The sequence below is a fragment of the Sinocyclocheilus grahami genome, unplaced genomic scaffold (assembly GCF_001515645.1).
Source record: "Sinocyclocheilus grahami isolate Dianchi unplaced genomic scaffold, SAMN03320097.WGS_v1.1 scaffold1950.1, whole genome shotgun sequence".
NCBI classification, from domain to species: Eukaryota; Metazoa; Chordata; class Actinopteri; order Cypriniformes; family Cyprinidae; genus Sinocyclocheilus; species Sinocyclocheilus grahami.
This window is the reverse complement of record NW_015507129.1, coordinates 129,506-151,864: the sequence shown is the minus strand read 5'-3', so window position 1 is coordinate 151,864 and position 22,359 is coordinate 129,506. Positions and strand designations below refer to the sequence as shown.

At 38.3% G+C, this 22,359-nt stretch overlaps 1 protein-coding gene across 2 annotated transcripts in view; it reads left to right on the top strand.

Annotated features, from left to right (window-relative positions):
* The first annotated feature begins 1,807 nt into the window (after nt 1–1,807).
* The window catches only part of LOC107573462 (retinoic acid receptor RXR-alpha-A), a 91,779-nt gene continuing 71,227 nt past the window's right edge, over nt 1,808–22,359 (top strand). For both annotated transcript variants that reach the window (XM_016259893.1, XM_016259892.1), the window contains exon 1: nt 1,808–1,913. In XM_016259893.1, coding sequence (XP_016115379.1) covers nt 1,880–1,913 — 34 coding nt within the window. In that variant the 5' untranslated portion in view covers nt 1,808–1,879. The remainder of the gene's footprint in view (nt 1,914–22,359) is intronic.

Genomic DNA, 22,359 nt, shown 5'->3' with positions numbered 1-22,359 from the left:
TATATTAAATATACACAGTACACATACATATATTATATAAACAAAAACTTTTATTTTGGATGTGATTAATCGCAATTAATCATTTGACAGCCCTAATATAAATATAGGATATTTCTCAAATGTAACTTTTGTGTTCCACAGAAGAAAGAAAGTCATAGAGATTTTAAACAAAATGAGAGTGAGTACGGTTTAGTTGTGGGTAAACTGGTCCGTTTAAGTGGCCGTTTACACGACAATGTTTTCAGCCCAAAACGGGAAACGCATATTTTTGAAAACGGGTTTTAAAGTGCAAGTTTTTGAAAACGGCACTGTTATCATTTCCGTGTAAACACCCAATACGGGAATCTTTGAAAACGGTGACGTCATACGCTTGCGTAGTACATGTTAGGTATGTAGACATGCGCAGTACGTGTTGATTTTAAAGGCAAGCACAAACAAACATACACAACAATGGTGGAGTATATGGTACTGTTGTTGCTGCTCAAGAGTTGGAGTCAAGTGTGGATTTACTTCACCAATATTAAAACCAACAGCGGAGACGCATCATAATGCAACATATAATCGTCACTTCCCTACAGGTACTGTTTACTATCAAGGTGATAGCGCCAACTATTGGCCTGGCATAAGAAATGCAGTGTTTTTGGCCATTTTCGCGGATGTGTGTAAATGCAAATCATTTTGAAAACGTTGTCGTGTATACGTGAAACTTTTTAAAAACGCAAGGGAAAAACATTTCCGTTTTTGACTACACCGTTGTCGTGTAAACGTAGCCTAAGATTGTCTTCAATATTGATTGGCAGCAAAGTCCTTGCGGGTACCATCCTATGATCTCTCACCCACATGGGTGATGATATCAGTTAACCCATTGTACCAGAGAAAAGGTCCTAGTGTGAGGAATGGCCTAAAACCCCTGAGATGCACAGCATGGCTTCTTACCCCGACCCCTGCAGGCATTGCCTGTATCATCTGTCCTTTTGCCCATACGGAGTCATCCGCCTCCAATCTCACCCCTGCTCCTTTCTTAACTCCCCCCAGCATTTTTTGTAGCCCCGGTTCGCATGTCCGGCAGCCACTGGGGTTGTGGGTCAGAGAATAGGGCAAAACTGGAAATGTGAGGGGTCGGCCAGGGCTAGCTGTGGCAGATAGAGGGGTAATATGTGAGGCAGGACGAGTCAAATGATGTTGCTGCTTTAAAAGATCCATTTCAAATATAAAGGGCAAATAAGCATCTGCTCTGACAGGTCTGCCAGTCTGGTATTGAAGTGGCCAATCAGAAGTGCATCTATTACATTAGAGAGGCACAGCACAACCAAAGTTTTACCCTAAAATGTCAATAATTTTATTTATTTGCAAAAAAAATTATATAATTATATCTAAACTGTAATTTATAATATATAAATATTTTATATATTACATTTGTAAATAATAATTTTTAGTGCTGTCAAATTGATTAATCGCGACTAATCACATCCAAAATAAAAGTTTGTGTTTACTTAATATGTGTGTACTGTGTATATTTATATGTATATATATATATAAATACACACACATACTGTATATGTATATATTTAAGAAATATTTGTGTGTGTTTATAATATATAATATTATTTAACATAATATTGTGAAATGTTACGCTCTAGTTATTTCATGTTGCATTGGTTTTGTGCAAATTAAAGTTATTTATTAATATTTCATTAATTACAACATTGCAATTATGTTGATGAATTGATTAATTAACTTTGTCATTATGAATCATTATGATGCATGTAGTAAAAGTCCATCCTCATGTGTTTTTCCCGTAGGGTTCCTGAAACCCCAGTGCTCGATACCACCGCCACCTCAGAGAGGACGAGCAGAAGCATGCACGTGTTTCAGCGGAATGTGTGCTCTTCATCAACGCAGGCTTTCTACAGGTAACCTATGCATATTGAGAACTGCACAATCGCTTATGCTCTCCACAGCGCATAAACTTTCAGCAATAACTCTTTTGGCAGCTGTGTATCTCCACCATAAAATAATCCTGCTTTTTTGTGTGCGTCAACTGTTCCCATGAAACCTCATGGTTCTTACTTTGAAGAACACTAAAGATACATGCATAAATCAATGCATTGAAGTCATATTTAGAGCCCTAAACGAATTTCCACTGTACTCGGCTATAACTCATGCCGAATATGTCTGGTCTTGTAATATGTCTGCGTTTGCAAGAAACAAGACACATCTTGTGTGCACATACAAACACACCCTCTAATCTGAATTAGTGTCTGGTCCCCTTCATATGTTTTGGTCTTAAAGTGTGTGATTTACAGTTTGTTATGCTAGTTTAAAGGGCTGATGGACATGTTAGCAACTGGCCTCCTCTGAGGGATCCTTATGGGGCAGCGTTACGGCACATTCCAGCTGTGACCCTGTGGTATGTGGGGAATGGATCGCTGTTGGCTTGTGTGTAAACATGTTTTGTTACACGTCTGTTTTTGCCTTGTCTTTGCAAGCATATAGTGCAGCATGTTTAGTTTGTGATCAAATGATTCTTATGAACTGGTTCTTTTTAAAGAATCAATCCAAGAGGCTCACAAAAATCAATTCAGTGCAGAAGTTTACAAGTAGGACAGCGGTTCTCATCTGGTTTCTTGTCTAGATTTGATCAAGTAATGACCAAAAATTGTTAATCGTACAAATGCAAATGTCCTCACATTAAAACACTGAAATGAATTTGACAGTTTTGGATAAGGACATGACAAGCAACCTGTATATAATGCAACTGAGTTCAGCTAACTGACAAATCAATTTGCAGCTAAATATTTTAGTTTGATTGGACAAATGACCTTTAACATAATGGTTACACTTTACTTGAAGGGGTGTGCATAAGACTGACATGACACCTTCATAATCATGACATGACACCTACATAATCATGACATGACACGTCATGAATATGAAGGTTTTTTATGCACGTTTATGACAACTGTCATTAAGTGTCATTCACTCAGTTATGTAATTTTAAATGCAAAGATGACATTAGTGGTGGGTATGTTTTAGCTCAGTGGAACGTCGCCATCGGCCTACAGAGAGACAAAAAGGGAATGTGGTCAGGTTTCCGAAACCAAAGCATGTGTTTGTAGACCTTGTGGTCACGCGGGAAGGGGAAGGGGCACTGTGGGGTCAAAAGGTGAGCGAGGTCAAGGAAAGGAGCTCGTTAGCTACAACATGCTCAGCACTCCCTGTTTTTTAATTGGCTCTGGTTGCCCTCCACGCATGTCCTCGCCACTTCCTGTTGGCCTGGGGCCACCAGAGAGGGGCCTGGAAACTCCAGCTTGTTGATTATAGAGTTGGGTCCTTTATTCGCTCTCAAATTCATCACTACCCTGCTATTTTAATGGTCTTATTTATTTAAACTATGCTTCAAAGTTAACCCAGTGGAGAAATAACAATTCGACTGACATTTTTTTTTTTTTACATGTCTTTGTCATGTGTACTCATGTTGGTTTATATTCTCACAGCGGGCCTGCTGTCTGTCATTATTTGGGTCGTGGCTGCCAAAAAGGTTTGGGCTAATTGGATTTCGAAGTTCATTTTCATCAGCTATTTGATAAAGACCTGGCAGCAGTCCTAAAAACTCCAGCCACCCTCGGTATCCGCGCCAATGAGCACATTCCATACATCGGGACTGTAATAAGGAGAAGTGAAAAGAAGTTTTATCATAGTGATCTCATCTGGGAGAGACGTTTTTATATATATATATATATATATATATATATATATATATATATATATATATATATATATATATATATATATAATATTAGAACTATTCAGTGGTTATTGTTTTTTTAGTATGATGAAAATGATCATTCTTTTTGTTGCTCTATTATTATTATTAGTAGTAGTAGTAGTAGTAGTAGTATATTAATAATATGCCATTGGATGTGCAATAATTTATTAGTAGCATTAATAATAGTAGTAATCATTGAAATAACTGTAACATCATTATTATTATTACTATAGATATATAGATATTCTATAATAAATATAATTTATTATTTAATATGACTTTAAATTACATTTATTTATTTATTTTAGTATATGGTTTATTTTTAGTACTGTATTGTTATAGATGACCCCCTTGTGTAAGATTTGGTACCATGGTGCATGTCTGTCTCTTTTTTTTCTATTTATTTATTTATTTATTTTCTGTGGCTAAATGAAGAGCAGATACTGTTATAGACTGGCTTAGACCATCAATACAAACACAGCCACACTTTTGCCTCAGATGATTGCAGGACAACACACAACGTGGCCTAAAAAGCTTAGAGCGTAGACTATTTGGATTGGTCAGTTTTGTTTCTTTTTTTCCTTTTTTTGTAGTGTGTCTGAGTCTGACAGGGATCTGTGGTGTGTGAGCGCATTATTAAAGGGGTCATATGACGTTGCTAAAAAGAACATTATGTTGTGTATTTGGTGTAATGCAATGTGTTTATGCGGTTTAAGGTTTAAAAAACACATTATTGTCCACATAATGTACATTGTTGCTCCTCTATGCCCCGCCTTTCTGAAACGTGTTGATTTTTACAAAGCTCATCGGTATGAAAAGCGAGGTGTATGCTGATTGGTCAGCTATCCAGTGCGTTGTGATTGGCTGAATACCTCAAGCGTGTGACGGAAATGTTATGCCCCTTAACACACTGTGATGCCGTCTCCCGGCATGGCGAGACAAAACCAATAAAACCCATTACAAATGAGGCATTTGTTGCATCCAGTGGGGACATAATTACTGATTATAATGACTTATACTGTGTTTTTATGCGTTGGGTATCGCGCCGCGTAAACAAAATCATATCTGCATCTGTGATCGGAGAAACGACAAACAACAAGTGCTACTCGTGTTTGAATAGTCAGTGGCAAATTCTTTAAATATAAAAAATGTACTTACAGGCTGTGAGTCAGAAGCGCCAGACTGTTCTTGCAAAGTTGGAACTGCCCCACTTTATAGAACAGCCTTTGAGCACAGACCCATTGTATGCTACTCTGCAGGTTCAGGAAACAGTCTTCCATAAAATGCGTCACACAGCATCACACACGGGCTTGAGTGAGCGGAGGCCGGCAGCCTTGAGAACGGTGCAGCCGGCGGGCGTGCGGCAACCACATGTGACGACCCTGGGCTGGACTCGGCTTCGTCCACGGTGAAAGTCGATCCAGCGATCCACAGCACGAAGTTTTATGTATTTCCTCAGCGACCAGCACAGATCAGCTCTAGGCATGATGAAGCGGATATCGTCCTCTTTTGGAAGACCAAACAAAGTAGTTTTGCTTTCACAACGAAACACACGGCGTCTCCACAAAATGGCGTCAGCTGCAACAACAATACAGCGAGAATAAAAGTTACGCCTTCTTTCTTTGCGTGAACATTTGGGCGGTGTTATGCAAATCTTCCCACTCAGTAACGTAGACATGTGGGGGCGTGTTTAAACTAGCCGTTTTAGGAGGGCGTGGACAAGTCTTAACTTTTATAAAGAATATCTCTTTGGATTTGAGACTTTAGTCTTTGCAACTTTACAGATCTTCATGCACCAAGAGCTTGTATCACTCCAAAGAGAAAGGAAAAATTGAAATCGCATCATATGACCCCTTTAACTAGTTGATTCACCATCACCATCTGAAGGTGAGCCTAGCTGACATTCGATGACGTGTGTGCTGATAAGAGCCAGATAGACAGTAAGAGTGTGGATAGTTATGAAAAAAAAGTGTGTGAGACAGAAGTTTTCGTGAGATAGGGCCAAAACTGAAGGAGGAAGCAAAAGAAACCAAAAAAAGGGAAAGAGTTAGAAGCGGAGGAAGTAGCGCTCACATTGGCACAGTGTGACAGCAGCCGCTCGTTGCGTCTTGGTCAGGAAAAAAATCGGAGTGACTAAGCTTTTGATAAATCTTAATCTCTCTGTGCCACCATCACAGTGAAATCCTATCTCATTGTCACAAGCTGACCGAGGGGGGTGGGTGGGCGACAACGCCGTGTTTCGCCCTGCATCTCATTGCCCTCTGGGATGCGCAGCCTTTCCCTGGCTCTCTGTCTGTTTCATCATTAACCGTTAATTTATGCTGATCACAGCTTGAGGTCACTTTTGAAGTCAACATGAAATCATAATTAACCCTGCCTGCTTGCTTATTGGACGTTTTTTAAAAAATGCATTTTACTGGTCTTATTGTGAAAGATTAAGTGGCGCATGCAATTTTTAAAGAAAGCTTCTGAAATTCTATTTTATTAAATTTTTTAGTATTTATTATTTCATCTAATAATTGATTCCTCTCATTTAACCAGCTTTAATATAGAAAACTTCAAAATCCAGTCACTGCCTGATAGACAAACCTTGTTCTAAACTACAATGTTTTTTTTTAAATATCCTGTTTCTCGCTGAAGCTGTTCAGATGATGAAGGTAAAATGGTTTGTTTATTAATATTAATATTAAAAAGATAACAAAAATAACAACAAAGGAATCAAAAATAATGACAAAGAAAACCGAAATAACGACTTTATTCAACAAGTCGTTATTTTTGTATTCTTTGCGCCAAAAAACTATTCTTGTAGCTTCATAAATTTACCGTCAAACCACTGTTGTCAAATGGACTATTTAAATGATGTCCTTACTACCTTTCTGGCCCTTGAACATGTCAGTTGTGTTGCTGTCTATGGAGGGTCAGAGAGCTCACGGATTTCATCAAAAATATCTTAATTTGTGTTCCAAAGATGAACGAAGGTCTTACGGGTTTGGAACGACATGAGGGTGAGTAATTAATGACAGAATTTTCATTTTTGGGTGAACTATCCCTTTAATCGGCACAGAAATGTCAAGGTTGTTCCTCTAAACGCGAGTAATTCACACACCAGAAGGCATTTCCATCTCTTTTGTTGTGTTTTTCAAATAGACTGCAGAATGTGAACTTCAGTGAGTTAAATGAAAACTAAAGGCTGGCGTTCTTGAAAAACACTATATGAAGTTTTGTATAAGCCTTGCTGCCTTTCTCTCTCTCTCTCTCCAAGTTTAGATGTGTTTATAGTTCAGTTGACCGCTGGAAATGGAGCGAGATTACATGGTCTTTCCAACCGCAGTAAAATATTACAAATAAATAGACTGCATTATTTGTTTGCACCAAGCATTGTTTTAGGATCACACTTAGGGTGACATATAAAAACAATTGAAAATTTGATGTATTGCGGTGTCCGAACCTTTTTTTTCCTGCTTGCGCAATGAGATATTGTTGCATATTTGGAGTCTTGCAACAGTAAGATATTCATTGAGGTCCTTCCAAAGGAACAGGCTAATCTGGGTGATTTATTTATTGATCCTGGTTTTCTTCTGGACGATTGCATGCGGCTGTCCGCACATAAATTACAGTAGTTATGGCCAGAGCTTCTCACTTATCTGTGACTGAAAGATCCAGACCCTTCAGAGTGCAGTACATTGGCTGTTTGTGTGTGATTTGCTTGTTTATATGTGTGTATGTTTATGGAAGACGAGCTCCAACTGTTGTTTGGATGGATGCCTCCACTGAAGTCATCTGATTCCAATATGCATGAGCCCCATCCTGCCAGGGACAACAGGATGCTCTGGATCCAGACACACATAGGTTCACTGTGCATGCTGATTTTACCAACATAAAGTACTGATGTTCTTTAGTGCTGATATTTCATGCTCCTTTGGGATGGATGGGGAAAAAGTGAAAGGTCTTTGGGAATCGTATGCAAAAATTGTTTGGCTTGGGTAAATTATGCACTCCATCATTTTGAGCGATTTTGACCCAGAAACACATTTTGAGTCTGAATTTGAAGAATTAAAAATTTAAATTTAGATAAAAAAAAAAAAAAAAGTTACAATATTTATTACAACTGTTCCAAATTTTGGGGTCAGTAACATTTAAAAAAAAATGTTTTTAAAAGTTGTCTCTCTTGCTCACCAAGGCTGCATTTATTTGATCACAAATACAGTAAAACAGTACTGTTGTGAATAATTATTAGTTTAAAAGAACTGTTTTATATTTTATTATATTTAGAAATGTAATATATTCGTGTGATGCAGTTTTCAGCAGCCATTACTCCAGTGTCACATGATCCTTCAGAAATCTTTCTAATATGCTGATTTGCTGCTCAAGAAAAATGTCTTACTATTATTATTGTTGAAAACAGTTGTGCTGCCTAACAGTTTTGTGGAAACTGTAATACTTTTTTTTTTATTAATAGAATGTGACCCCAACATTTTGAACGGTTTAATTTCATTTAATAAAAGATTTCGTTATATAAACTAATATCATAAAAATTGTTACTCTAAATTACTTTTTCTCCATACATTTAGTGTACCTTGATGTACTAAAATAACTTAAATTAAATCTGAAATAATTATAATAAAAACTATATAGACTAAACTATATATTATTAATATATAATAAATACATGAATAAATGACAAAAACACTAAGACTAATGAAAAATATAAAAATGTAAAACATTCAAAATAATGTTAAAACTGTAATAGCGTCTCAACGATTCTAAAGTAACACAGGTTTAAACAACTAAATCCTTTTGCTTAAGACAAAAGTATCATTAAGACAGTGCACGTATCATGTTTCGCCATATGTCTGCGGATCGTCTGTTGGTTAACTGGACTGCGCCGTAAGCTTAGCAGTTGTCGTAAAGCTCAGGTGTCCTTTGGAAAGAGCATGGGTCAGTTAGCTCCATCCAGAAGGGCACAAGGAAGCCGATTTCCCTTAGGGTGGTCGCTAAGAGCTTGAGAGGGCAGGGGGGCTCGTAGGGGAGGTCGCGGATGGGGTTCTGTCGGTATTTTGATGCTAAAACGATTAGACACACTTGGCATTATACCCGGTGCTACGGCGGAGGGGGGGCGCAGGCAACTGGAGCAGTTGTTTGATCCGAATGGCACAGAAGCTGATCTCATGAAGGGCAAGGTCAACGTTCAAACACCTCTGCCATCCTCGCCAACTTTTGAGGGCAAGAGGCCATGTTTGCACTGAAAGTGAATGTTTGGTACTTCTACAGCTAATGGAAATGTCTTGTTTTGGTGCGCCGCTGTTCAGGGACACACATCTGTGACTCTTGGGGGGGGAAAAAAAGGACTAAATTGTTATTTTCTGAAAGAGATTCTCCGTTTTTGGCCGCACTGATAGATGTTTCCTAGAGATTTGAAAATGTACTCTCTCTTTTTTTGTTAAATTGTACTCGTTTTATTTTACATCATCCATTCGTTCTGTGGATTTGGCTACATTTGGGGCTGTTCTGGAGGAATTCTTGCAGAAAGTTGACCTTTTACTGCACACAAACACACACGCTCCTGGTTTAGTCATGGCTGCTGTGCGTATGGGAGGAGAGATCAGAGCATGTGTGACCGAGCGAAACAAACGCCACAGGGGCATCGTGTCCACAAGTCCATTACAGCCTGTGACATTGAGCTAATTGACTGATGTGGCCATGTAATAACGAATATATGAAACAAAAAATCAAACGAGATGCCATCAGGAATGACAGAGGCATTTTACAGCTGTTGTGAGGGGAAGGGGAAACACTGACTTTTACATATTTTTGATGCTATCGTTGTGGTTGAGTGGTTTATTAAATGTATTTCAATTTGAATTAACCACACTTTCATCTTTAAAACCGATGCAAGTTAGTGATGGGAAGTCTGATGAATCGTTTTTGTTTTGAGCAGTTAGTTTCACAGAACTATTTCAAAAGAATTCCAAGATTTCATGCGTTTCAGATAAACTGTTGAAGTCATGATTAAGTTCGGAACAACAAAGTCATTTGGAACCAAAATATAATTTACATTTAGGCTAAAATTAATTTGCATTGATTTTCATTTACATCTATAGGCTGAAAAATGGGTGAATCAAGCTTTGTGAACATTTCAACTGATTCATTACAAAGATATGGTTTATAGTAGGTTTCTAGTGTTGAGTGCCGAAATTCACTTCCAAATTAAAAGAAATACATAATATTTTTAGTTTTTAAGTCCTTAAAGATATTTTTGCATTGTGACTTTTTTCCTAAAATCAAAAGAAAAAAAGAAACACAACATATATATGTTAAATATTTATATTGTTTTTTTTTTTTCCTGTTGGTCTTAGAAAGTCACCAAAAAATCTTAAAGGATGCTCTTTTCGGATGCCATTTCTTAAAATGGTGCACCTGTTTAGGCTACTGAAATCCTGCTTACTCTTGAAGAATGACTTTTCCTTCTCTTTAATGGCCTACAGGGATGAATTGTGGGTAACTGGTGTGCATAACTCATTCTAAGAAAGGTGCTTTCCTGTTGTCTCGTCTGGGTGGATTGTTCGCATTTCATGTCCAGTTGAGCTAGTCATCTACCTCTCATTTACTCCTCTTTGCTTCTTCTCCTACTATTCTTCAGGAGAAGACGCCGAACCCAGGAAAGGGTTAACCATGTGTACGTGACTGTAGCGAGGGCTGTTTTAATGCTTATGAAAGCTGCCTGATCGTCTCAGAACACCGCGTCCCTATCTGCTAATGCTCTTCAAGCAAAGATGTCCAAATGCAGAGGAAACAATCAGGATTTAAAACAGAGATTAGCGTAAAGAGACACCTCTGCAATGCTTTCCCTTTTTCTGGATTACACTCCTTCATGTATATTTGTGTGTACACGCAGCCTTGATTGTGTCTTTAATCTCCATCCGAGAGTGGACAACTGTTACTCCAGCTGTGCCGACAATGTTTCTGCAGTTTTACTGAGCGTCGTCCCGCATCTGATTACAGTACTGCCCTCTGGGCCGTTGTGGCCTCAACAGGGAGCCGCGTGGCTCACTCACATCATGGGTATTCAATCTCTCCGCCAACGCAGATTATCAGTGTTCACACAGCTCCTGCTCTTCCAATAATACCCGATCAGAAATGGCAAATAAGGCAGCTGTTTGTAACCCAAGCTGCTAATGTGCGCACACCGCTGTTTATTAACACCTCTCTCGCCATCTGGCCTATTATATTGCGATATGCAGCGGACACGTGTGTAGAAGATCAGCATGATTACACAATAGCAAAAAAGCCATGCGACTGGCTTTATATAGCACTGATTCACCCAACACTCTCGCTTGCTCACAGCTCAATTATTCAAAACCCTGGCGCTCATATGATCTGATAAGGGATGCCTACCATCTGGGTTTAGGCACTTTCCAATTCAGAGCAGATCAATAACAGTGGCTAGTCATCCTGGCTAGTCATCAACTGCTATAAAATGTAAAATGCGCACTAGGTTTGCGCTCCACACAATCACAGGTAAATCTTTGCCCAGCAGCAGCAGGGCTGGCTTTGCCCATCCATCTGCGGTGGTTGAAGGTCTGTCAGGTTGCAAGTACTCTCGGTGTGTTTATGCCAAGAGGAATAACGGAGTTATGGGACTTTTTTGTGTTTGTGAGAGTCAATTTCTCTTTCGTTCCTGTCAGTGTTACTTATCTGCGGTGAACAGGTTTAAAACATCACAAGTGGAAGAATTTTCTATCTTTAACAGGTGATAAAATGAGGCAGAATTCACAAAAGAATGATGGTATCCTCAAGGTTGCGATGATTGAGGACATGCAGCCTGTGTACTTTTGTTTCTTCTGCTTGTAATCCGTCATAGTCGCTCTTAGTTCCTCTTCGCATTGATTCAAATGAAGATTACAACTCTAAAATTAAAAACCTTTTCTCAGGTCTTCTCTTTTCTAGTCAGATCCTGTTTGTCTTTCAGCTTGAATTAAAAGCTTGTTTAAAATAATGTCACCTGTTAGAGGTAAAGTGGTGCATCAGAGCGAAATAAACCCAGTGTAATCTATGACTTATCGCCTAACACGCAAGTAACCAGATTACATGCTTTCAGCTAATTGTGGGTCAGAGTTGCAAACAACGTGTCGTCTCGTCTCCTGATTGAATTGATAAGGCTGAACCCGTAAATTATAGATCACGGAACGTTTTCACCCAACATTGCACCTTTTTTCCCCCAGTTTCAGAATTGTGTCCTGTTGGAACATCCATTATAAACTGGTAACTGTGTTTCGGAACAGAGATTGTTATAAGATGGTCATTAGCTGGTGCCAACTGGTAGATCATCTTAAACTAGCAGCAGACTCTTCACCAGCAGCACATAAGGGTGTCCGCTTGTTTTTGCTGGTCAGAGGTGATTATTAGCTGGTCCTAATTGTTTTTAAGCTGTTTCAAAATGGTTATTAGCTGGTCCAGGATGGTTATTAGCTGGTTCAAACTGGTCATTGGCTGGTTCAAGCTGGTTATTAATTGTGGGTCAGAGTTGCAAACAACGTGTCGTCTCGTCTCCTGATTGAATTGATAAGGCTGAACCCGTAAATTATAGATCACGGAACGTTTTCACCCAACATTGCACCTTTTTTCCCCCAGTTTCAGAATTGTGTCCTGTTGGAACATCCATTATAAACTGGTAACTGTGTTTCGGAACAGAGATTGTTATAAGATGGTCATTAGCTGGTGCCAACTGGTAGATCATCTTAAACTAGCAGCAGGCTCTTCACCAGCAGCACATAAGGGTGTCCGCTTGTTTTTGCTGGTCAGAGGTGATTATTAGCTGGTCCTAATTGTTTTTAAGCTGTTTCAAAATGGTTATTAGCTGGTCCAGGATGGTTATTAGCTGGTTCAAACTGGTCATTGGCTGGTTCAAGCTGGTTATTGTCTGGTCTGTGATGGTTATAAAGTGGTCATTAGTTGGTGCAAGCTGGTTGACAATCATAAACTAGAAACAAACTAGCTACCAGCAGCACGGAAGATGGTTTTTGGGCTGTGGTGGATGGGTGATTATTAGATTGGTCCTAATTGTTTTTTAGCTGGTTCAGACTTTTATTTATTTTTTTGCTGTTTCAAGATGGTCATTAATTGATACAGAATGGTTTTATCTGGTTCAAGCTAGTCATTTACTGGTGCAAGCTGGTCTAAGATGGTTATTAGCTAGTGCAAGCTGGTTGACCGTCTTAGACTAAACAAACCAGCTATCATCTGTACTGGTGGTCAAGCTGGTTTTTGCAACATGATGGGGTTGTTGACCAGCTTGGGCCGTCTGATAACTGGAGTAAAAGAGCAAATGACCTACTTGGGCTAGCTAGAAAGCAGCCACCATGTTAAACTGGATTTTCTAGCAGGGTGGTGAGTAAAGATGCTGTTTTAGGGGTGTTAGTTAAAGTTGGCATGTGAACATGGCCAGTTTTAGTACCTAGAGTGATAAACACCTCAGAGCAAAAGAGGATTTTGAACATTTTACTTCTCTGCTCAGTGTTCTGTTTTGAATTAAATCTCGCTAAACAACGACAGCTGTAATTTGCAATTTTAATGCTATCTGAAATCTGTTTTATGTGCAAAGAATTGAAAGTGGTCACAAATGTGTTTTACAACTCCCCTCAGACAGAACTGTATTTGTAAAAACTCCATTTTGAGCATGTGTTTTGTCTCTGTGCAGGAATACACCTGAACATAGTTCATTTTCATTAGCTCGGTTGCCTTTTTGAGCGCAGTAGTCTTCTTTTTTTTCATTTTCCTTCTGTGGACATCCGGTCTCACTATTAAACTTAACAAGGCTTTTGAGCAAGAGTTTATATACACTGTATGTGTATGTGTGCGTGCGCGCATGTTAAAGATTGAAGGAGCGAGACTGCTGTCAAGATCTGTGTATTAACGAGTGTTCTCATAAAACCTGCATCTATAAGTGTGTGTGTGTGTGTGTGTGCATATCCCACTGCGCTTCTCTCCAGGAAGAGAGCCTAGAGACTTCCTGTTTTTGCTAAGAGCGAAAGGAAGAGCCTGAGAAGTTAAAGCAGACACAAATGTGATAAAAACACACCCACATGCATACACAACTTCATTATGTGCAGTATTAACACACAAAAAGATATTCTGTTGACTGGTGTTCAGCTTAAGCGGGACAATCTACATCATTTTATTGTATTTTTTGAATATTATTTACTTCTTAAAATGTAGCATACAGAATAATTTTTTCTAATATTTTTAACAGTATATTCTAGATAAAATTATTTTACTGTTGTTATGATGCATCTTTTTTAGAAATGTTCAAAGGGTTTTCATTTTGTCAACAATAATGGAAATGAGATAAAAAGGATTGTGTTTTTTTGTGAGTAATTTAAACATTTTTATCAGTAATGTTGTGTGTAATTGTGTGTTTGTTTAAACACGAATATTCCCCAAACTCAAACAGAGCTCAAATAGTTTATTTGAAATAAAAATGTTTTCCTCTTCGTGATGCATGTTTTCTTCTTTGGAGATTCTTCTTAACAATAATAAAAATAGCAAAAACAATTAATTGTGATAATTAGTTTTTGTCTGTAATTTAAACAAACATTTTTGTTGGTATGTATCATTTGTCCCAAACACACCATTTATTTCAAGTAAAGTGTAGTTGTCTTTGTGATGCATCTTTTTCAAAGTTTTTTTTTTTTCATCAATAACAAAAAGGAGAATAAAAAGATTGTGTTGTCTGTGAATAATTTAAACATCTCAGATAGTTGTTTTAGTTAAAGTGAATACATCTTTGTGATGTCTTTTTATCTTCAAAGGTTGTTTATTTTTTCAACAATAATGAAAGCGAGCCGCAGCATGATGATAATGAAATGTTTTTGTCCATAATTTAAACAAACATTTTCATCAGTGATGATGTTGACGAGATTAACACTGATTATTGAGTCCTCTACATATACACACTCGTGCTTCAAACACAAACAAACCTATATTTTGCTAACAAATGCATAAAAATGCTTTCATTTCCCCAGATAATCGCTTCAGTCATTGGGCCTGTTTACAGTCCAACTAATATTCGTTCTTAGCCATTTTCACATTTGTTTCCAAATACATGTGAATACAGCAAGCCATTAAACGTTCACTTTTCTTCTGTACCACAAAGGAGCTCTGCAGGCTGTCATTTATCAGGACTCTGGGCTCTTTGTTGTAATTGACATGTAATCCGTTGGGCCTTTTCAGCAGAACAGATGTCACAATTGTTGGTGCTGTTACTCATTGCTTGAGCTCATTGCTTGGAGGGAGAGATGGCGGAAAAAGCAAAAGTGGTTTAGAGCCTATACCTTCGTACATTTCCAATCACAGGCATACAGCAACAGAGGCTTTCGCAGGCTTCATATAACGCACTTCATCGCAGACACAGAGTCGCTCTGGACCACTGAGTCAATAGAGATGCTCCGGGATTTTTGATCTCCTCCTTTTGTTGATAGAATGAGTGCAGATCAGTTCGAAAGACATTAACCTTTGCCTTGTGGGTAATTCTCATTTATCTTGCTTCATTGTGCAGTTGATTGGCTGAACACACAGTAGTAATGGGGACGCAGGAGAGGAGACACGGTCTCCAAGCAAGCAGCCAAACACCAGCTGATTCCTTCTGTTGTCAAGCCTTCATCGTTTCATTGCTCTTGGCTGATATGTTTCTATTTAAAGAGGTCATATGATGTTGCTAAAAAGAACATTATTTTGTGTATTTGGTGTAATGAAATGTGTTTATGCGGTTTAAGGTTAAAAAAACACATTATTTTCCACATACTGTACATTATTGTTTCTCCTCTATGTCCCGCCTTTCTGAAATGCGTCGATTTTTACAAAGCTCATCGGTCTGAAAAGCGAGGTTTGCTGTGATTGGCCAGCTATCCAGTGCGTTGTGATTGGCCGAATACCTCAAGCGTGTGACGGAAATGTTACGCCCCTACCATACTGTGATGCCCTGTCCGGCCGGAGCGTCGAGACAAAAGCATTAAAACCCACGGATTATAATGACTTACACTGTCTTTTTACGCGTTGCATTGCATCGTGCCCCGTAAACATAAAACCATGTCTGCATTTGTGATCGGAGAAATGACAAACAACAAGCGCTACTCTACACTGCTCAAAACTCGCGTTTGAATCGTCAGTGGCAAATCCTTTAAATATTAAAATGTACTTACAGTCTGTGAGTCAGAACAGCCAGCATTATAGGCTACTCTACCAGGATCAGGAAACAGTCCTCCATAAAATGTGCTGCACACATCTGAATATTTGGGTCGAACTGGTCTGGAACAGTGTTGTAAATGCAACTTAACCACTGATTTCTAGTGGTTGTCCTCTTTTGTAAGGCCAAACAAAGTAGTTTCGCTTTCACAACGAAACACACAGCATCTTCACAAAATGGCGGCGGCGGCAACAACAATACTTCAGCGAGAATAAAAATTATGCCGCCTTTCTTTGCATGAACATTTGGGCGGTGTTATGCAAATCTTCCCACATCGGGACGTAGATATGTGGGGGCGTGTTAGAACAAGCCGTTTTAGGTAGGCATGATTGACTCTTAACTTTGATAAAGAATATCTCTTTGGTTTTGAGACTTTAGTCTTTGCAACTTTACAGATCTTCTTTATGCACCAAGAGCTTGTAACACTCCAAAGAGAAAGGAAAAATTAAAATCGCATCATATGACCCCAAATTGTTTTAAGCACACTTCTAGGTGGTTTGGTTATTGGCCCAAATCTATTAAAGCCTGGTCCTTGGATATCACTTTGATTCTTCTTTCAGTGTAATTCTCTGAGATTGTTTTATCGTCCATTAAGCGAAAATTGTTAGTCTGATCGCTTGTAGTTGACGTTCTTCATATTTCAGCCTACGAATGGCTTACTTACAGTTGTCGCTGCACATTAAATTGAGAGAAAGTGTTTTTAGCATTAAAATATGACACTTCATCTTTAAAGGCAGTTTTTTGGAACATTCTTTAATGTCTTTTTTTAGTGACAGGTGGTTTAGTTCCCTCGCAACACTGAGAGACGTTTGTTTTGTGCTCTGCGAGGCACTTTTTCCCTTCACCTGTTTTTAATACTGTCAATTAAAAATGATTTGTGAGACTCAAGTCGCCATGACAGCGCTCTGGATCAACAAATTATTTTCACTTAGACAAGTAATCCATCAAGTTAAATACGACGCATTACCGATTTAAGATTCCACTGTCACTGCACATATCCGTGTATTTGTGCACATGTACTTGAGCTCGTTTATCAGAGCTGTCAATTGAATTCAGGGTGCCAGGGATAAATATTTTAAATGCACAATGTCTTCTGCCTAATACTATAACAATCTAATATATATTATCAAAATATATTATATTATATATTTATTTTCCAAAAAGTATAATATAATATGAATTAATGTATTAATGTCTATTATGTCTATTTAGTAATTGATTTTCTATTGCATTATTTTAGTTCTAATGTAACATTTTATATATATATTTATATATTTATAAATATAAAATATTTAAATGTATGTACTAAATCGTCGTATTAAAAGTAAGAAAATAATATATATATATATATATTATTTTCTTACTTTTAATACGACGATTTAGTACATACATTTAAATATATATATATAATATTTTCTTACTTTTAATACGGCGATTTAGTACATTTAAATATTTTTAATAGTATATATCTTTAATTTAATCTAGATTTAACTCCATTTCAGGAGCTGCATACAGTGAAATAACTTTGTCGCTAATGATGACTTTTCCCACTCTGAGGTCTCGCTGCTTGGCCCCGTCAACACGGAGGTCTCCTGCTGCATGCCTGACTGAATGACTCAACATTTAGCCCTCTCAACCCTCCTGAGACATCAGATGAGGGTCGCTGAGGGGCCGTGACCCTTAACCTCAGTCGCTGTGTTACCCCTGTCAGCGTGAAGTCATACACTCCTCGCTGTTTGGAGAAGCTATGTCCTGGCTCTCTCAACTTAATGCCTTATCGGTCTCATTTTCCTTTCTAAGGTGGAAAGAGCAGGAAAAGAAGGTAGAAGAGAGGTGAGGGGGGCTTGGGAGGAGACTCTGATAGTCTACCGAGGATTGTGGGAACTCGGCGATAAAGGCTGAAGCTTAATCCCGCGTAAAGCTGGTGTGTGTGTGAGACTGCAGTGCTCACACAAACCTTTCGTGATCATTAGGAATGAGTTGCGTGCCTGAGTTAGTTTCCTTAAAGGTTATTTCTGAATAGTTTGGTTGTTGGTTTTTTTACATTTCTAAATCGTAGTCATTTAGTCTTATTTAGCATTCATTTGCTTTTGAACTGCGTGTGGTCTGAGGTATTCTGAGCATTGTTGTCACTAAACACTCCCAATGAATAAGGCCAAATGTTTGTGTGTGTGTGTGTGTGTGTGTGTGTGTGTAAGCTTTTTTTTGTGCCAAGCCTTTACTGGAATTTGGAGCAGGAGCTGATCTTGTTTTGCTGCTTTATGAGTCTGAGTGGATGTCTGTAATTGAGGTTATGGGTGATTAAACTCTCCATGCCCCACACAAACCTCTAACCAGCCATCAGTCAGTGTCACCCGCCGTGCTCTGCGCTCAGCCTGGGACTGACTGACTCACCCATGGCCACCCCCCCTTCAGCACTGGATGCTTTGTAGAGTCAGACTGGCTTGAAATCGAAACAGTTTAGTGTAACATGACGACCTTATGTGTGTGTATATAGAGACTGTTTGTGGTGTTTGCCTTCTCTGTGCATTTGCATGTATTATTCCAGAGGGTTAAAAAATAACAATATTAGGCATTTAAACAGTGCACATTAGTATGCATATGAGTTATATGTATGTATATATTTAAAATATGATATTCTTATAATTAAAATATTATATATATTTTTTGATAATCTTGTTATCTTAAGTACTTAAAATCAAGTGGACTTTTCATACTTTTTAAAACTTTTTTTATGACATTATGTAGCACTTGAATTTAATGGTTAAATTACATTTTATTAATCATGTCTAATTAATTAAAATCATGAAACTTAAACATTTTAACATCAGTTTATTAAAAGTTGAACAAATATTACGTTTAGGGCCCTATAAAATGTTTTATTTGTCCAACCTTATGTTTTATTGTAACCAAATTCTGTTTTAGCATGTCTAATTTGAAAGCATAAAACACGCTTCATTTATTCTTACAATAGCCTTATGATTTTTTTGCTCAGAAATTCTGTGTTGTGTATTTACATTTTGTTTTAAGGCATAAAACATTCATTTAATCTATCTTTTAAGTAATGAAAATTAAACGAATACATTTTTTTGGAAAATAAAGGTAATTTAATATTACAAATTAAAACATTGAAGAAATATTGAATGCTTATTCCTTAAAAATAAGGGTTTAATAATTTTAGTAGTAGTAGCAGTCTTTTACGTACATTCTACTCAACAATAGTAATATATTTCTGCCAATGCCCTCAAGTTAAACCGAACTTTTATTTTTCTCAAATGAAACGGTCAAATGTTCATGAATTGACTCTCAGAGCAGTTCTGGAAATTTTATTAATGTATTTATGTCCTCATTAGTGAGACTGCAGAGGTTAATATCATCGCAAGCTTCACGAGCGTTTCAGTACAAATACTACACAAAACCGCGCGTCTGTGCCATTCATTAACACAGAGACACGCAGAATTCATATTTAAATATGAATCGTTTTGCGGCTTAATATTTACAAATACTAGTGGGAGTGTGCTCACTTGTGTGTGTGTGTGTGGGTGTGTGTGAGCGCGCGCATCGTGTGGAACTCCGCTGTGCGTGATGCAGAGAGCGCGACCATAACGTAGAGACTGAAACGACATGCCGTCCTGTAAATAAGATAAATAACATAAGGCTATTTAGTTTGCTTAATGAAAGAACAAGGTATAGACATGTTCTATAAGAAAGGTAACTTTTAATTACTTCTGTTGTGATCTGGCGCTATAGAGAAAATATAATTAAATAAAATTAACTTGACCTTCAAGGGGGGCGGGCCGTTTTGTCTTGTGCAACTTCTCTAGCGTTTTGTTTGTGTTTTTGCTCGAGCATGCACGTGGTATTTTTGGTATTGCGATTGCCAGAGGCATGATGATGTTTGCTGGCCTAATTGGCATGTTAATGCAGACGCTGTGGGTGGGAAGGGATATGCTGGAAGCTAATGTGTCTTATCAGGACAGGCGGTGAGTGACCGCAGGGGGAGACCTCCTCGGCTCCAGAACCTCAGCTGTGTCTGCCAGGCCTGGGATTTATACACACACGTGTCTGCACATACATGCCTGTTTGTGTAGGGGCGGAGAGGGGGGGGGGTCTCTGTGCTTCGATAAGAGTTTATGATGTGTCGGTTGGAGTGTAGCTGTCTTCATTAGCCTTATGTGAGGAAGAGGGGTGAGTTCATTGAGTCTGGCAATGCAGAGTCACGTCAGGTCAGCTGTGCTATATAATCTCTGCTTATATATAGTATGTGTATATTGTGTGTGTGTGTGTGTGGGGATGCTAAAACTAGGCGGCCTGGATGGTTGGGTTAAGATATGGGTGTTATTATTTATATATATAAGGTAATATATATATATATATATATATATATATGTGTATATGTATATGTATGGGAATGAATATAACTCTTTTTTAAGTATTTTATTTGTAAAAATATCATGGATTAAATCATACAAACTGAACAAACCATTTCAAATTATTTTTATTTTTATTTTCTTTAAGATATTTATTGACTTGGACAAATAGTCATGAGGGTCTACAGGGATGCTCTCTTTTATATTTATATTACATATAATTTTATACTTATACATAAAAAAATACGTCGTTTTTTTAGTCACTTGTTTTTGTGAATCAAAACAGCCTTTAAAGTGTTTATCTGTATCCATGTGAGCTCTTCAAGTGAAAGATTTAGCACAGTGCCAGTGGATTTCCCATCTTTTCTTTTAATGGTATTTTTGGCTCTTGAATATGGGAGTCGATGTTCTGCCTTTCACATCACAGAAGCGTGTAATTTTCTATATTACAATGTCACGTCGCTCGTTTCAGCTACAAGAGAAGGCATGTAATGTGAAGTTCATCCTTTTCTTCTGAGTCATATGTCAGAATCGTTCTTTTAATCTGCCGTCTTACTGTAAGCCAGAGCGGTAAAAGTTCTCACAACTTGTGGAAAAACCCTGGCGAAAGCTTCACTTTAATGTCCTTTTCAGCTTCTTTTTGTGTTTTTTGGCCTCTGTCCAGAAAAAATGGAGGGAAAAGGGAGGAACAAAGCCCATGCTTGCCGAGTGCCGGTCGACGGCCCCTCGGTTTTGCTGAGGTCGAGGTGTTTGAGAAGCTTCAGGTGGTCTGATGTTGAGAATTTGTGAAGGTGTGTGTTTTCAGACCACTCCATGCCTGGCATGAACGTCTCTCATCCCACAGCCCAACTGTAGCCAATCAAGACTCAGAATTTATGGGCATATTCCAGCGAGCCAATGAAAAACACCTGCCTGCTCAAGCATTTCCCCAGGTGCCAATCACAACACCTCATACTGTGGGTTTACATGAGTTAGCCAGTTATTAATAAATATAAATTGGGCACGGTGGGCCCCAAGGAAGCATGAAATATGAATTCAATCATAAAAACTGTTCAGAAAAGCGAACATCATGAAACGCTAATGTTCCTGTTTGGAAAAACAGCCGTCAATAACACTGAGAAGTCATTGTTCTATAGAGAGAAATGAAAATGTGACTCATGGAATTCAAAAGCATTTACAGTGTAAAAAAATAAATAAATTTAAGGACGGCTGGTTTTAAAGTGTGTGTCTGAGAGAAAAAGTGACAAAATCTTCTAGTTGAAATAAAAACTGCTGCCGTGGGCCAACAAACGCACCAACAGTAAACCAAAATGTGCTTATATATGCAGCTGACTCTTTTTGTCTCTCGTATCTCCTGTCCTTTAGGAATAAAGAGGACATCTGACGTCCCTCTCGGGCAGATGACGAGTGTAATTCACTTGGACAGGTTGAGCTTTTAGGCACATGCACTTTTTTTTGACATGGCACGGACCGAGCTATCCATTTTCCTGCCTCCACTTGGTCAAAAGTGCATTTGGTTTCATACGTCTCTGTGTGACAAAAGCTGCCGTTTATTGCTCTCATAGTCTATGCACTCAAAGGCCTTTTTACAGAAGGGCCGGTTGAACCAACAGAGCCCTCTTTAAAGTCGCCCTGAGGTTGATTAGCTGTAAGAGGGGTGAATCTTTTGAAGTGGTGCTTTTTTGGGCAGTCTGCCTGGAGTTACGATAACAGCGGTTTGTTTGCTGTGATAGGTGTCAAGAGACAAAGCTAATTGGACATGAAGTGTTTTACAATGAAAAACGCATAGGAACCAGAGTCAGTATTCACCTCACATCGCTCGGAATAAAAGACTCTTTCTGAACCCAGTTTATCCCGGGCCCCAGGGGACTCCCTCTGATGAGAACTAGAGAGAGACAGAGAGCGAATCCCTGATAGCGAAGTCAAAACTCTCAGCGGTTTCTGCTCCCCCCGCTCTATATATATATATATATATATAT